The 17,124-nt window shown below is 40.7% G+C and overlaps 1 protein-coding gene across 4 annotated transcripts in view; it reads left to right on the forward strand.

Moving 5' to 3' along the window:
- The window catches only part of SRFBP1 (serum response factor binding protein 1), a 124,220-nt gene that overhangs the window by 66,189 nt on the left and 40,907 nt on the right, over positions 1–17,124 (forward strand). Inside the window, exon 4 of one of the 4 annotated variants that reach the window (XM_065599269.1) lies at positions 15,273–15,363. The exons of the other annotated variants lie outside the window; for them this stretch is intronic. Within the exon in view, the coding sequence (XP_065455341.1) occupies positions 15,295–15,363 (69 nt within the window). The 5' untranslated portion in view covers positions 15,273–15,294. The remainder of the gene's footprint in view (positions 1–15,272; positions 15,364–17,124) is intronic. 4 annotated transcript variants of the gene reach the window in all.

The raw sequence follows: 17,124 nt of genomic DNA on the forward strand, positions 1-17,124 counted from the left end.
CTTCAGTGAGGATGCTGGCGTTAGTGCAGTAATTTTCCCACTTGCTGCAAAGGATCTTCTGGAGGCATCGTTGGTGGTACCTCTCCAGACTCTTGAGATGCTGTTGATAGGTCACCCATAAAAGAGTGTAAGAAAATGAGACGCATAAGACCACCTGGAGACACCCTCGCTCCAGGCATTGGCACCTTTGAATATGTTATTGTTAGAGCTTGAGATCAGAAGGATGTCCACATCATGAAGGTCATGCATGGAACCGATGACTGTTTAAAGGTCACTATTCCACTGCTAAAAGCACATAGGGAGTGGAAGTAGATGATGATCTTAAAGCAGGGATGATCTGAGGATCTGTGGATGGGCATTAGTGGCCACACTCCTTTTATCAATCACTTACTGTGGTCTGGAGTAGAAGGCTGAAACTGTTGCTATGTAGGAAAGAAGGAGGCTGCTGTCCTGCCTCTGCTTCTCCCTTGTAGTGTCCCACACCAGCAGTGAGCAGAGTGGCTAAGGCAAGGAAGAGAGGAAAGAGCAGATAACCACAGGCCTGCTGCCAGCAGGGCACAATGTCCCTCTCTGGCAGGTGACCATATTTTTCTCACTAATTTTTTCAAAAACAAATAGTTCATCTGGCAACCTATGACATTGGCAGGGATTGCAAACACTAGGACTGTAATCCAAAACCGAGGATAGTCCCATCTAAAAAAGTATGTTAACCCTGAAGTAATGTGGTGGTGACTTCAACTGTTAGAAAAGTGTTTTGTGTAACAAATTGCAAATAGTAAAATTACAGATTGCACTAGTTCATGTGACTACTGACATTCAAAACCAAAAGTTGCTTAGGGAAAAAACATTCAAATGTTATAATTTTGGCTTTATCATACTTGCCGTACTGAATAATGCCATGAGCTTGGTATTTCCTTTTGGGTAACATTTTTTAATGTTTAACTGTGTAGTTTACTAAATACTTTCATAGAATGGTTATGAAAGAACTATACCTACTACTTTTGAAATTGCTACAGAATTACAAACTTGCTAACGCTGTTTGAATGTTAGGGTGAAGACAGTAAACTTTTCTTTGCAAATGTGGCCACTGAGTCAGAGGTGAACCTCCAGAATTAAACAATTCATTAAATAAAATGCCAAGTTCATAATGTTCGTCTTTTTAGAATGATGTAATTGCTGGCATTTGACTTGCATACCTCTTGAAATATTAAATTAGTTTATAAACGTGGCAGAGGAGAGCAGCCTATACTTGCCAAATAAAGCTTGGGTATTTTACATCAGCTTAAGCAGCTAGCCACTTTAACTCTTTTGTGCTCTTAAAAGGTATTTATTTTGTGATTTAAGCAATGAATAGGTTTCTCAGGGTTACATGTTCATATTTTCAGGGCTAGCAAACATTTTTCTAGATATAGAACTTTTTACTAGAATCATTCATTAGTGTAAAGTGATTTTAGGTTTAGAAATCTTAAGGTTAAAGGTTCAGACTTTAGGATAAGAAATTTTAGCTATTTGGGAGTGTGTGCATTCCTGGAATAAAATTTAAATTAACATTTTGTAGTTTTACCTTTCAAAATAAAGGGATGAAATCATTAGTGTTTTACATTCTCTAAAAAACATTCTTTATACAAAGAATACATATAAAACTTCTTAATGTAAAGCTTAATTTCAATAAAATTAAGATTGAGTTTGACATTGAATTTCACTTGGATCTAAACTGAGACAGCACTGTATGTAGACATTTAGTAATGTTTAAAATTGCTGCCAGCAAAAACCTGACACAAATATAGTTCACAAAAGAACAATCCCTAAACAAACTCAACTTGAAGTATTTTCTTACATTCCCAATGGTAAACTGTAACTTGGGACTGCTTTTTTTTAAAGGTAAATAACATTAGAGTACCATCAAAATCAAATGACGCACTGGTTGTTGTATAGCTTTAGAATTTTTTTAGTTCCTATTCACTTCTATTGATCATTTTCATTTGCTGACTTTCTGCACTGCTTTTTTATTGTAATATGCATTTTGAATAGGTATTGCTACTTTTGTTTATATCTGATAAATTCAGATTATTAAGAATAAACAAACATGCTCAGTTTTGTTGAAAGAGCTTCAAGCTTTTTATGTTTTGAAAAGTTGTGTGCTAAAATTAAAGGTGGTACAAATAATATAAATCCCTTGAAAATTAAAAAATTCATAATGGGAATGTGGATGAAGTTGCATAAATTAAACAATACACCATATTGTCTTTGGTATATTGTTTTAAAAAAATGTTTTGTAACTGCAGAAACTTTTCTTTTGTGATTAAATCCTTCCTCTTGGCAATATATAATATACATTTTGATAACTGAAGAATGCTATAATTAATTCACAAAATCATAATGTTAAGCCTCAATGATATGGGAGTTTACTTAAATTACAATTTATTTCACATAATTTGAACACATTTTCTCTGATTACTGCTGTTCCTACTTGGTAAAACCCTTATTTTCATTATATGATAGTATGGAACTTCCAGCGCAAGCTATTATGTCAGATGGCTTGGAAACATTTTTTATATGTTCGCTAGACCGACAAAGCAAAAAAAGCCAATGAGGTCTTTTTGTGGTGTTTCTCCAGTAGTTGTCTGTCCTCCATTGTGTAGGTTTAATGAGTAGAAGCAGTGTGGCATTAAGGCAGGGGTTGTCAATTATTTTTTGTCAAAGTCCATATTTCTTGGTCAAGATATTCCAGAGAAGAAGAAAATTTTAAAAACCCAATAAGTAGATAAGATTTTGGAGTCCATTCAAAAGCGTCTGGCAGTCTAGATTTGGCCCATAGTCTGCCTATTGACTACCCCTGCCTTAGGGATAGGACACTGCACTTCAACTCAGGAGATCTGTGTTCTGTTCCTGGCTTTTCCACTGACCTGCTGTGCAACATTGGGCAAATCACTTCTCCTATGTGCCTGTCTTCCCATATATAACTTGGTGGGGATGATATTTTGTAAAGGGCTGGAGATCTGCTGTTGAAAAGTGGTATAAAAGTGTGTTGTTGATGTTATGGGCTCTTCAATCTAGCAGGCAAAGGTATAATGTGTACATTTTTAACAGTGAGGGTAATTAACCATTGGAACAATTCACTAATGGTCATGGTGGATTATCCTTCACTGGCAATTTTCAAATCAAGATTGGTAGGGCCTAGGAGCCCCCAGTCATGGCTCAGGAACCCATTGTGCTAGACACTTCAAATACTATAAGAGCTCCTGCCTAATAATTTAGTAAAGATGATGCAATGTCCCCAAATACTAATGAAGACCTTCACACCTCACTGTGCACAGAACAAGTCTTCAGTGCCTTAAATAAATAAATAAAACTTTAACTTCAGGAGCTACCTGAACACACATACAAGCTATCAGGTATGGACTGAGAAAGTAAGATATGCTGTTAACATACTACTTTTAAAGTTTCCAATTTTTGTGAATAAGTACCGTATATAATCTATCATAAGTCAGTTTGTTTATAAGCCGACACCCCCAAGATGGATAAGTAAAAATGGAAATTTTTTATAACCCGTTCATAAGCCGACCCGATGATTCAGGGGTCATCAAACTGGTGAGGAAATTTTTTGGGGGGGAGAAACTGGAAGTCAGGGGAGTAAACCCTGTGACCACCCCCCACATGACCCCACCCCTAGCCCTGGACCCCCACACTCTCCCCATCCCATCCCATCCCTTCCCACCTTATCTGGGGAGGGCCAGGGGAGGATGTCTCTGACCTGGCTGGAGCTGCTCCGGCAGGCTGGGCTGGGCAGGGCAGCGCGGCCGCAGCCTGCTCCGGCAGGCCAGACCGGGCGGCACAGCCGCAGCATGTTCCAGCGGGCTGGGCTGGGTTGTACGGCCGCTGCGTGCTCTGGCGGCGTGGCCACAGCCCGCTCTGGGAGGCAGGGATGAGCAGCACGGCCACAGCCTGCCAGCCCCGGAGCTGCGGCTGCTTCAGAGGCTGGGGGGAGAGCAGCGTGGCCAGAAGCGGAGAGACTTTGGCCCCGCCTCTTCCCTTCTGGCTGTGCTGCTTCTCCTTGCTCCCTCTGTTGGGGGAGGGGCTATGTCCCACCTCTCCGTCTCTGTACCCGTTCATAAGCCAACCCCCTTCTCAGTTGCTTCCCTTTTTTACTAAAAAAAATTCGGCTTATGAGCAAGTATATACGGTATGTCACCTGCTTTAACCTGTAAATAACTGATTTCTTTTTCCCGTTAATAAATCCCTAGTTAGTTTACTGGCTACATGTGTTCTTTGGTATGAGATGTACAGCACTAATTGACCTTGAGTAAGTGACTGGTCTCTTGGAACTCGGGCCAACCTGAATATTTTTTAATTTTTGGTGTAAGTGACCATTTATCACTAAGTCCAGCTTGCCTGGGTGCCAAGATAAACTGAAGTGCCCAATGGACTGTCTGTGACTCCATGGTAAGACTGTCCAGGACCCTACCAAATTCACAGACCGTGAAATCATACCTCCCCCATGAAATCTAGCTGCTAGTCTGCCAGGCTGGGAAGGGCCAGGACTACTACTTCCCCTGCATGGGCGCTCTCAGGGGGAGATCAGACACGCCTCTTGGACCTCCCCAGGCTGAAGGAAGCTTCATGACTGTGCTGCTTCAGATTCCTGGAGGTGCATCTGATCTCCCACAGGCTGCTGGGAATGCTCGAGCTGGGGACTCCTAGCTGCTAATCCCAGCCAGGCTGGGAAGGGACAGGACTTCCTTTTTCCCAGAACAGCTTTGCAGTTGGGCTTCTGCACCTACCCATGTACTTCAGAGATTGTTACTTATAACACATTCAGGCAAACTTATACCTTTCTAAAGAATTATTAGTACTAGCGGTATTACTGTAGTGCATAGGAGCCCTAGTCATGGACCAGCACCCCACTTGTTGGGCATTGTACAAACACAGAACAAAAGGATGGTGACAGTAATTCTTGTATTGCCCTGGTAAGAGTATTATTCAGCAATGTGGGAGTTTCTCTCACTTGTTAATTTATAGAGAGAAATTTGCAGGAGTTCTATAAGGGCTTTAAGAGCAGTGATTAAAATGTACAATGCTAATTTAATTTGATCACCGCAGAAAGTAGTCTTCTCTAATGAGAAAAAAAGACACAAAGATGAAACAGGTTATTTTAAAACCTACTGTCCCTCTGTGGAGTCACAGGGACTATTACTAAAATAGATATGTGGCTTGGCAAGTATACAGCTGCTGAAGTCTGGATTTTTATTCCCCTGTCTTTCCCCTAAATGCTATTCCTATTTATACATTGCTCCAATTCTGCAGTAATAGGCAGTTGGTTAAAGTGAGAGTTGAGAATTGGGTGATATCACATGGCTGAACATTATCTTAATGTGAATCTTTCATCTTTCAGGGTATTATTGCTGCCTTTTTTCACTTGTAACTTTTTATGTAAAACTTTAAAAGAATCCCAAATCTAAGTAAGAATTTGGAGTCTCTTGGCTATCAAATTCAAATTTGCTTTGTCAAAATGTATACTATACTTTAATTTGAATAAACCAATTGGCACTATTTTGAGAGATAAATTTTGATGTCACATCTGGTAAAATAGTTTTTCAGAACTAGTTTGGGTTTTTTATTTTGTTGTTACAATAGAACCTTAATGAGATTTCCAGCTGTAGAAATTCATGTAGATTTGGATCACAATTGGTGTCATAGGATTTGAATTTGTAAATCGTGCCATGACAAAATGTTTTTCTGCTACTTCAGATACACCATCCCAGGTTGATGTCACACTCTCCTTTTCTCCTGTTGATCAGGCAATCAGCAGGCCATTTAGAAAATAAACTTGTTACTGGCACCAAGATCCCTAGAAACAGGGCTCAACAATTGAACCCAACTGATGTCTATTGTGGATTTTGTTTCTAATTGGAAAATAGTAAATCCTTTATGTGGACCATAGCTGGATTATTTTATTGAACTGTATGTCCAGCCCTACTTGGAACTTTCCCCCACAAGTTGCCAATATACACTCTGTAGCACAGCACATGGCCCAGAATGGTAACACGCTGCAACTGTCAGTCACAGAGTACGTCTGTTCTTCACTAAATTTCCAGCTTTTTCAGATGAGACAGAAATGGGGGCTCAAATTAATCATGACATTAGACTATTCAGCCATAAACTGTTAGAAAAGGGCACTTCAGGAAACTGTGAGCTGGCCTGAGAAGAGTCCTTCCCTACTAAGACCACTACAGAATCTAAACATATTGACAGGAAATAGCATGATGAGATTGAACAACTAGAAAAAAAATCAAGTTAGTACATTTGTGGAAAAATAATCTGAAGCACAGAAACATAATGGGAGAAAGATACTTAGGTATTACTGCTTTCTAAGCAGCAGAGTGGACAGCTATTTAGCTACAAATTTGTAATATAATGTGATGGCAAAAAATTCTAAACACTTCTACTTCAATATAACGCTGTCCTCGGGAGCCAAAAAATCTTACCGCCTAATAGGTGAAACCGCATTATATCGAACTTGCTTTGATCCGCCAGAGTGCGCAGCCCCAACCCCCCGGAGCACTACTTTGCCGCGTTATATCCGAATTTGTGTTATATTGGGGTAGAGGTGTACTTTCAAATTAGGGTACATTGTCTTGTCACCCAACAGTCTAAGCCAGGGGTTCTCAAACTGGGGGTCAGGACCCCTCAGGGGGTTGCGAGGTTATTACGTGGGGGGGTCGCGAGCTGCCAGCCACCCCAAACCCTGCTTTGCCTCCAGCATCTATAATGGTATTAAATGTACAAAAAAGTGTTTTTAATTTATAAGTGGGGGGGTCTCAGAGGCTTGCTATGTGAAAGGGGTCACCAGTACAAAAGCTTGAGAACCACTGGTCTAACCAAAGTCCCTCCATGTGGCATTAGTGAGACTTCACCTAGAATACTTTATATAGGTCTGGACAATGGAGTGCTATTCATCTATCTATGTTCTAATATTGTCATTGATCATCATAGTTCCTCCAAATACCAGAAAAGTGTTGTCTTTATTAGAGGGAATTTTAGGGTGGATCAAGAAAAATGATTAAAAGACTAGATTGGTTTATTTAAGAGGGAAGACGTATGCTGTGGATGATTGGGGAATATAGTTGATAACTGTAAGTACACATCTACCCCAATATAACGCTGTCCTCGGGAGCCAAAAAATCTTACCGCATTATAGGTAAAACCGTGTTATATCGAACTTGCTTTGATCCGCCGGAGTGCACAGCCCTGCCCCCTGGAGCGCTGCTTTACCGCATTATATCCGAATTTGTGTTTTATTGGGTTGCGTTATATTGGGTTAGAGGTGTATTTGAAGCAATTTTATGCAATTTGAAGCAATTTTATGAAATACTTTCTAATCTATATGTAGACTGTATTCTCCAAGTCAGGGACTGTTTTTGTCTGTGTTTGGAAATCACTCAGCACACTATAGACTGCACTGCATTCAAAGTAGTCATAATCAATATAAATATAATTAGGAAGGCTAAAAAAGAATTTGAAGAACAGTTAGCCAAAGACTCAAAGTTATAGCTTTTTTTTTTTTTTAAGTACATCAGAAGCAGGAAGCCTGCTAAACAACCAGTGGGGCCACTGGACAATCGAGACTAAAGGAGCACTCAAGGAGGATAAGGCCATTGCAGAGAAACTAAATGAATTCTTTGCATCAGTCTTCATGGCTGAGGATGTTAGGGAGATTCGCAAACCTGAGCCATTCTTTTTATTTGCCAAATATGAGGAACTATCCCAGATTGAGGGCTCATTAGAGGAGGTTTTGGAACAAACTGGTAAACTAAAGAGTAGTAAGACACCAGGACCAGATGGTATTCACCCAAGAATTCTGAAGGAACTCAAATGTGAAATTGCAGAACTACTAAGTGTAGTCTGTAACCTATCATTTAAATCAGCTTCTGTACCAAATGACTGGAGGATAGCTAATGTGATGCCAATTTTTAAGAAGGTCTCCAGAGGTGATCCCAGCAATTACAGGCCAGTAAGCCTGATTTCAGTACCGGACACATTGGTTGAAATGATAGTAAAGAACAAAATTGTCACATACATGAACATAATTTGTTGGGGAAGAGTCAACATGGTTTTTGTAAAGGGAAATCATGTCTCACCAATCTGCTTAGAATTCTTTGAGGGGGGTCAACAAGCATGTGGACAAGGGGGATCCAGTGGATATAGTATACTTAGATTTTTAGAAAGCCTTTGACAAGGTTCCTCACCAAAGGCTCTTAAGCAAAGTAAGCTGTCATGGGATAAGAGGGAAGGTCCTCTCATGGATTGGTAACTGGCTAAAAGATAGGAAACAATAGGTAGGAATAAATGGTCAGTTTTCAGAATGGAGAGAGGTAAATAGTGGTGTCCTCCAGGAGTCTATACTGGGGCCAGACTTATTCAACATATTCATAAATGATCGGGAAAAGGGGGTAAACAATGAGGTGGCAAAATTTGCAGATGATACAAAACTACTCAAGATAGTTAAGTCCCAAGCAAACTATGAAGAGCTACAAAAGGATCTCACAAAACTGGGTGACTGGGCAACAAAATGGCAGATGAAATTCAATGTTGATAAATGCAAAGTAATGCATACTGAAAAACATCATCCCAATGATGCATATAAAATGATGGGGTCTAAATTAGCTGTTACCACTCAAGAAAGATCTTGGAGTCATTGTGGATAGTTCTCTGAAAACATCCACTCAATGTGCAGTGGCAGTCAAAAAAATGAACAGAATGTTGGGAATCATTAAAGAGATAGATAAAAGGACAGAAAATATCATATTGCCTCTATATAAATCCAGGGTATGCCCACACCTTGAATACTGTGTGCAAATATGGTCGCCCCATCTCAAAAAAAGATATATTGGAATTGGAAAAGGTTCAGAAAAGAGCAACACAAATGATTAGGTATGTATGGAATGACTTCCATATGAGAGGAGATTAATAAGACTGGGACTTTTCAGCTTGGAAAAGGGACGACTAAGGGGGGGGGGGAGATATGATAGAGGTCATGACTGGTGTGGAGAAGGTAAATAAGAAAGTGTTATTTACTCTTTCTCATAACACAAGAACTAGGGGTGACCAAATGAAATTAATAGATAGCAGGTTTAAAGCAAAAAAAATAAAGTATTTTTTTCCCACACACAGTCAACCTGTGGAATGCCTTGCCAGAGGATGTTCTGAAGGCCAAGATTATAACCGGGTTCAAAAAAGAACTGGAGGATAGGTCCATCAACGGCAGTTAGCCAGGATGGGCAGGGATGGTGTCCCTACCCTCTGTTTGCCAGAAGCTGGGAATGGGCGACAGAGGATGATCACTTGATGATTACCTATTCTGTTAATTCCCTCTGGGGCACTTGGCATTGGCTAATGTCAGAAGACAGGATACTAGGCTAGATGGACATTTGTTCTGACCCAGTATGGCTGTTCTTATCTGAAATTAAAATTTCAAATGCCATTTCTGCTTGGCATTTTAATGTTCAAGTTTGACTGCTGGTTTCCTAAGTCAGAGTTATGCCTACTTTAAATGTATTTAGTTATAACAGGGTTTATCAGTTATGCTAAATATCACAACCATTTCAGATTCAAATATTACTTATTTTAAAGTTTTTGTGTTTAAAAGAATTTGATTGCTAAATACGCACATTAAGGAAACATTTCATTTTGCTTTCTAATATCAAAATGTGTTTTGTGTTAACTTTTGGTGACACCAATCTTTAAGTTTGACACCTGTCACTAATCTTTTTAATGAAATTTATTTTTTTTTCCATTGTGCCCTGAAGAAATCTACTTTCATGTAATATCCAGCTTGTTAACTGGATGAATGAATTGGCAAGCAGGTGATATACAGGAGAAAAATTGGTTTGGAGAAAGGTTACATAAAAGAAATGAAGAGAATTAAAAAAAAGAAAATATATCAAAATATAGAAGGATTATCAAGGAGAGAAAGGTATTGAATTACAATGGGAAAATGTGTGGAATATTTAGATTTAAAGGGGAAATTATATTTCTGTAGATAAGACATTCAAAACTAAAATTTTCTTTTCAAAATGTTTTTAAAATGCTACTGCTTGTGAAAGGTGCAAACTGGGTACCACTGGAAACTGGTCTTCTGTTTATATGTAGAAAGAATACAGCAGTGGACGTACAACTTTCCCTACACTCCTGATTAAGTGCTTGGACCCTGTCCTGGAAGAGAGCACCTCTCAGAATGAGAGAATATGCTTTCTATGCCAATTTCATCCTTAGCTTCTGGGCAGAGGTTGCCAATAAGGAAGCCAGCTTTCGGTTCTTTAAGTGTTTGTCTACATGGATCCAACTCTTAATGCATGTGCATATGAGATAGGAATCTTTTGGCCAGCAGTGTCCATTGGAGTTGTGCCTGCACCCTGAATGTTCTTGCTCCTTCCCCACAAATCTGAGGGCAGAAAGGATTAGAGTGATCCCAACCGTTGCTCAGTTTCTTCTTGCTGCCCATGGCAACAAGAGCCCCTGTTGTGTGTGCCTGCTTCGCTGAAACCAAGTTATAATTAGTGATTAGATAATGGTGGTGTTAGGTAAATACAAGTTTCTTAGGGCTTCTACGCACTAGCACTTATTTTGGTATAACTTAAATCGCTCAGGGATGTGAAAAAGCCACCCCACGAGCTACGCAAGTCACATCGACCTAAGCGCCAGTGTGGACAATGCTGTGTTGATAGGAGAAGTGCTCCATAGAGCATCTGCACTAGCAGCACTACTGGAGTGAAGCTACATCAGTACAGCTGTGCCACTGTAGCGATTCTAGTGTAGACTAGCCCCTTAGTTTGTCTTTTGGCTTTAACAAAAAAAAAAAGTTTTGCTATTTTTTTTTTTTACTAATTTTTCATATTTAGGCTCTGAGCCCCCTACACTGCTATTGGGACTCAAGCAATTGTTATGGAAGCTAAATTTCCAGGGTTTAAGACATGCTTCTCTGATGCTTCTATGCAACTTAGTGATGTGCATTCTAAGTGCCTGTTTTATGTAGGTAAAGAGTATATCATAGCGATTTCTCCATCTGCCAGTCTTTCCAAGCAGACTCAGAAGACTAGGGGTGCCTTCTAAAGTTTTCATCTGAAGAGCTCCATGAAAGCCTTTTTGGACAGGGAGAAGGAGGATACAGCTAAGGCTTAGTCCTCCCTCCAGTCCCTCTAAGCTAGGGGCCCAGTAAGCTGTGATTCCACCTTGGGCTCCAGGGTTGAAACATCTGAAACTCCAGTTACTGACTTCAATCCATTATTGACTTCTTTAGGAAGGGGATAAGAAGGAGTCTCACTCTAGAGATGAGATATAGGTCTCCCTGTTCAAGACCATCAGAACGGAGATGTAGTTCAACATGTAAGATTTGTCTCAAGCTCCACAGCTGAAGATCAGCCAATGGTCTAAAATGCGACTCTCTGGCCCTTTGGTATCTGTTATGAAAAGAGTGTAGGCAGTATTGACTAGATCCGCTGTGTGCCTTTCTATGGCACTGACTCTGGCACCAGCTTTTTCACCACCCACCAGTGCAGGCCGTTTTGGTCCCTATGTGGCACCAACTGACCTGCCTGTGGGCCTGGACCAAAATCCCCAAAACCACAGCACCACGTACAGCAGTTGGGGAAGTAGATTGTACCTCTACCCAATTAGAAATGATGAGGGAGTGGTCTAGCACAGTAGAAAGTGTATCCCCATCACTGGAGGATGTATATTCCTTTTCATCTTCTCCACTGGGAGACATGGTAGAGACTTCTCTTGTGTTCATCCCCCCTTCCCCTCCATGGGCATCACACTGGGGGCTTGAGTCTCACAAAGAACAGGCCCCCTTGTATCTTCTGTCCATCAGCCCAGTAATAAATATATACTATGAGTCATGGTGCTACTGGGCACCCTGGGGTAAGCAGCCATGTGTCCACAATCCATAATCTTCTGCCCCCCTTTTAGGGCAAAACACCTTTCCCATAAGAATTAGGAGGATCAACAGGCAGAAATTGAGACGCAATTGATCCTGACAGCTATTTCGTCATCCCTACTCCCGAAGAGGCAGTCATTCCCTCCATGCCTTGTCCAACAGATGATTTTAAAGTGTTCAGAGACCCTTGACATCCCCAGCAGTAAGTCAAGAGAAGTCCCACAAGCCACTAGAGATTCTGCTCCCTTCCATGCCTGGTCAATTGCCCTGTTCATTAATGACGGATTGTTAGAACTGCAAAAGATTTGTGGTAGACTCCATTGTCAGTACCTGCCATTTCCAAGAGGGTGGATAGATGGTGTTATACCAATAGAATAAAAACCAGCAGGATCTTAAGAGGGATAAGGTAAAGATGCCACATTTATTGTAAATATAATGATAAAGCAAAAGATAAAAGTAAACAACGTCGTTTGACTACTTATTCCTATCACTACTTATTCCTTGTACACACACACACATATATTCATTCACACAATCATTCATTCAAGTTCTGTATAGGTGTTATAGTTACCAGCCTAGAAGTTGCTCATGCCAGGTTACTAGCCAGGTATCTTGGTCATGAAGATGGAGCTGAGCCCGTGTCAGGTGCACCTGATGCTCCTGGAGGTTGGCAGAAGAACCAGAGTCTCAAAGTCCTCAGTCTTTAGAGTCCATTCTTATAAGAATGGACTCTAAATTCCTATGTTAGTCTATGGGAATTGTTTCATCCTGCTGTTGCTGACTCAATCAGCAGATGGCACATTCCTGGTGGCTCCAACTGTCCACAGTTTGTGTTTCTCATCCTTCCAGGTGATGGGGTGGATCCCCGTTTACCCTCCGGGGATTGTCTGGTAGGTCCACTTGACACATTCTTCGGCCGATGGATACTCCCTTTCTAGGCTGGCACCTCCCTAACCATTCATGTACATCAAGCATTCATCAACATACATTCCATATCTTAACCATATTTTAATTTACTGTCTCCACCACTTTCCGGGGGTGTGCTAATTCATTTGAGACTCCCAGCCCTTCAATCACAGAAGGTGGGGGTCTGTTCCTAGGAGCCGTTGCTGTTACAATGAAGTGAAAGTCACTTAACGGGTTATAGCGTTTGTTTACATTGTATCAATTGCAGAATAAACTGCCTGAAGTGCACAGAGTCAATTGACGGCTTAAGGCTCACAGCAGGGGTGGTAACATAGTGTTCACTTCAAGAACAAAGTCAATTAACTTGTTTGTAAGTTTTACATAGTGATAAAGTATCTTTCACAGGACAGATACAGTCAATGGTTTCTACAGACAGTAGCTTACAAGTTTTAACAGAAGACCCAAGAGATTTTTGTACTTGGTGAAACTGTTGGATTTTAAAGTGTGGGGGACAAATTATGGGGGGGCACTGTCACTTGGGGGAATCACTGTTAGTACCTTCTTTAGTATCCCTACAATGGTACCAAGTTCCTCTCAAAGGATTCAAGGACTTTTATTTGTATTCCATTCCAGGCTCACTTGTTGTTGTGGCTGTTCAGAAAGATCCAAACAGCAAGGGCCCCCTAAAACAAAGGGAAAAGAACCCTAAGACTGGATCTGTTTGGCAGAAAAATTTGCTCCTTTCCTGATCTCCAGATGTGCATTGCCAACTACTAGGTGCTTCTGGCAAAATATGACTTTCTGCACTGGGATGTGATTGTCTCTGTTTATGGAAAGACTTCTGCAGGAGCACATGGAAGAATTACAATTCTTCATGCTAGAGGGTTAGCTAATAGCTAGAAATTCCCTGCAGGCTGCTTTAGATGCATGTTACACAACTGTATGCACCATGGTTGGTGGTGATGCAAAGATCCTCCTATATGTAGTCTGTTTTGTAAAAGGACTCTTAAAAATAGGTAGGTGAGGCTTAAATTGTTGCTGCTGGAAAAGTCCATGAAGCCTTCCATTTCTGACTCAGAGAAACCTGGAGTAGATCATTCTCACTCTGCTTTGGCACCGGCTAACTGTGTGTCATAACTATAAAGGGAAGGGCAACAGCCCTCCTGTGTACAATACTATATAATCCCTCCTGGCCAGAGACACCAAAATCCTTTTACCTGTAAAGGGTTAAGAAGCTCAGGTAACCTGGCTGACACCTGACCCAAAGGACCAATAAGGGGACAAGATACTTTGAAATCTTGGTGGGGGGAAGGCTTTTGTTTGTGCTGTTTGTTTTGGGGGTTGTTCACTCTTGGAACTAAGAGGGACCAGACATCAATCTGTGCTCTCCAAATCTTTCTGAACAGTCTCTCATATTTCAGACTTGTAAGTAACAGCCAGGCAAGGCGTGTTAGGTTTATCTTTGTTTTCTCAACTTGTAAATGTTCCTTTTGCTAGAGGGTTTATTTCTGTTTGCTGTAACTTTGAACCTAAGGCTAGAGGAGGTTCCTCTGGGCTCTTTGAATCTGATTACCCTGTAAAGTTATTTTCCATCCTGATTTTACAGAGATGATTTTTACCTTTCTTTCTTTAATTAAAAGCCTTCTTTTTAAGAACCTGATTGATTTTTCCTTGTTTTAAGATCCAAGGGGGTTGGATCTGGACTCACCAGGAATTGGTGGGGGGAAAGGAGGGGGAATGATTGATTTCTCCTTGTTTTAAGATCCAAAGGTTTGGATCGGTGTTCACCAGGAAATTGGTGGAGAATTCTCTCAAGGCTACCCAGGGAAGGGTTATAGTACTTGGGAGGGAGATATTGGGGGGTGAGGGGTAGACAGAGTTTCCCAAATAACTCAGAAATAATTTGGGTGGTGGCAGCAAAACCAGATCTAAGCTGGTAGTTAAGCTTAGAGGTTCTCATGCAGGTCCCCACATCTATACCCTAAAGTTCAGAGTGGGGAAGGAACCTTGACTCTTCCAGCTCCCATGCTGCCTCCTTGCACAAACCCCACTCCGCTACTGACTCAGTAATTTCTGAGAGAGGAAGAAAAGAGTACCACTCTGGTGGAGGATCAAAGTATAGGTCACTCTCTCCAATCCTGAGCAAGGGACTTAAAAGTTCTCAGGCTTCATCCACCAAGAGTCACAGCTCAAGGTCCTATTCTGGTACACCAACATCAAAGAGCAAAGTGTCATTGATAGATCCTTTAATCAACAAAGCCCACACTATTTCCAGTACAATGCCAATACTGTACACATCAGCACCACCTTTAACATCCACCACTTCACCCCTGATACCGATCACAGCCTTCACAGTATCAATGGATATTAAAGTAATGAATGTCTCAGCACCACATATTCAAAGCCTTTCACTATTCATATCTATTCATAGCTCCAGTACCGGAGTCTCCTCTATGGGAATGCTTAAGAGATTTGATCTCCAAGCTGCTGTGGGGAAAGCTAAATGTTATACGCTTGATGGGGTAAGAGCATCATCATATTATCATAACAAGACACAGTCATTCAGTAACACACGTGGAATGTTCATGCCTTTGTTGATAGCATTAAGGGTCAGGCAGTATCCTTACAGAGGTTATCAAAATAGGTTTCCAACCTTATAAGAGCATGTTACAAGTTAGCAAGATTAGATCCACCCACCACATTAGAGCTTATTCTACTAGAGCACAGACAGCCTTAGCTGCATGTTTGAAGAATGTCCCTATTTTTGAAATTGTAGGGCAGCTACACTGAGCTCTGTCCAGACTTTTACAGGGCACTATTCTTTAATGGAGGCTTCCAGATTGGAAACCAGTTTTGGTAGGGCTGTCTCTACAGTCATTGTTTTAGTAGGATGCCTAGCACTCATCTCCAAGCCAACAGGTAACTGCTTGGTAGTCACCAAGAGTGGGATCCATGTGGACAGATAATTGAAGAAAGAATGATTACTTACATTAACTGTCGTTCTCCAAGATATGTTGTCCACATAGATCCCATGACGTGCCCTCCTTCACTGATACTTTAGATTCGTACTCTTCTGGGATTCTACATTGGTGAAATTACTGAGGGACTATTGGGTCCAGTCTGCCCTTAGTGCCCCTAGGTGAGGGCATGCAAGGATAGCTAGGATTTAGGCTTGGCCCCAGTGGACACTGCTAGCCAAAATAATCCTATCTCATGCACACGGGGTGCATGCACACTAAGAGTGGTATCCACATGGAGAACACATCTTGAAGAATCACAGTTACTATAAGCTAAGTAACCATTGCTTTATTGAAGCAGTTATGCTGGTCAGTCTTGTGAGGTGGGCACCTATCCACCTCAAACTTGCATCAGCAACTCATTTCATATAGACCATTGAACTACCGTTCGATGGTACTGAACTGGGGTCTATATTTTATTACCAGTGTAAACAACTAGCAAGTCCAAATGTGGACTAAACTATGGTCTGTTTTTCATAAAACTTTGATTTTACCATTGAGATAAAAATGAAAATGTTTAGCCTTTTTTTAGACTTCGTCTACTGTGGACAGATAAACCAGTATGCCAATTCTGGAGTCTGTTGTATTGAACTACACCTATAGGATTAGCTCTTTTTAGTTTTTTAGCAGAGTTTTTTAACCACCAACGAGCAGAGTTAATCTATTTTTGTAGATAATGGCACCAATATCTGAACTGCCATATTGCTTAGGATGTCATGATCTGTGTATTGTATCAAGTGTCCAAGATCAAGTCTTTTTAGTGTGCTCTAAAAGGCTCAAACTAGGAAGTGACATTTTGTAGTATCTACTGGGGCATTAGCAGAGAATTTTGTACCCACTAAAACTATTGCTAGTGCATAGAAAATATATATGGATGGGAAAAGAACTCTTTTGAGTTTTGGAATTGGCTTTTCTAAGTATTTCTGTCAGGGAAACCAATCTTTATGTTAAGACTGTTATCAATTTAAACTGAAAGTATGGTTTTACAAAACTTTAAGTTTGAATATAAACCTTAATATGAATAGAAGTGTTTCCTTGTATTAAATTTCAGTGCAGTGATGTTTTTTAAACTTTTAAACATTTTCTGAATTGTTGTGAACCCAACGGACATCATAGTAACCATAGAGTTAGAAAGAACTGCAAGGTCATCTAGTCTAACCCTCTGCCAAGATGCAGGATTTGTTGTGTCTCAAAAACCATCCAACACAGATGACTATCCAACCTTCTTTTGAAAAGCTTCCATGACATGATTTTAGAACACTAATG

Source organism: Chrysemys picta, chromosome 6, assembly GCF_011386835.1.
Source record: "Chrysemys picta bellii isolate R12L10 chromosome 6, ASM1138683v2, whole genome shotgun sequence".
NCBI classification, from domain to species: Eukaryota; Metazoa; Chordata; order Testudines; family Emydidae; genus Chrysemys; species Chrysemys picta.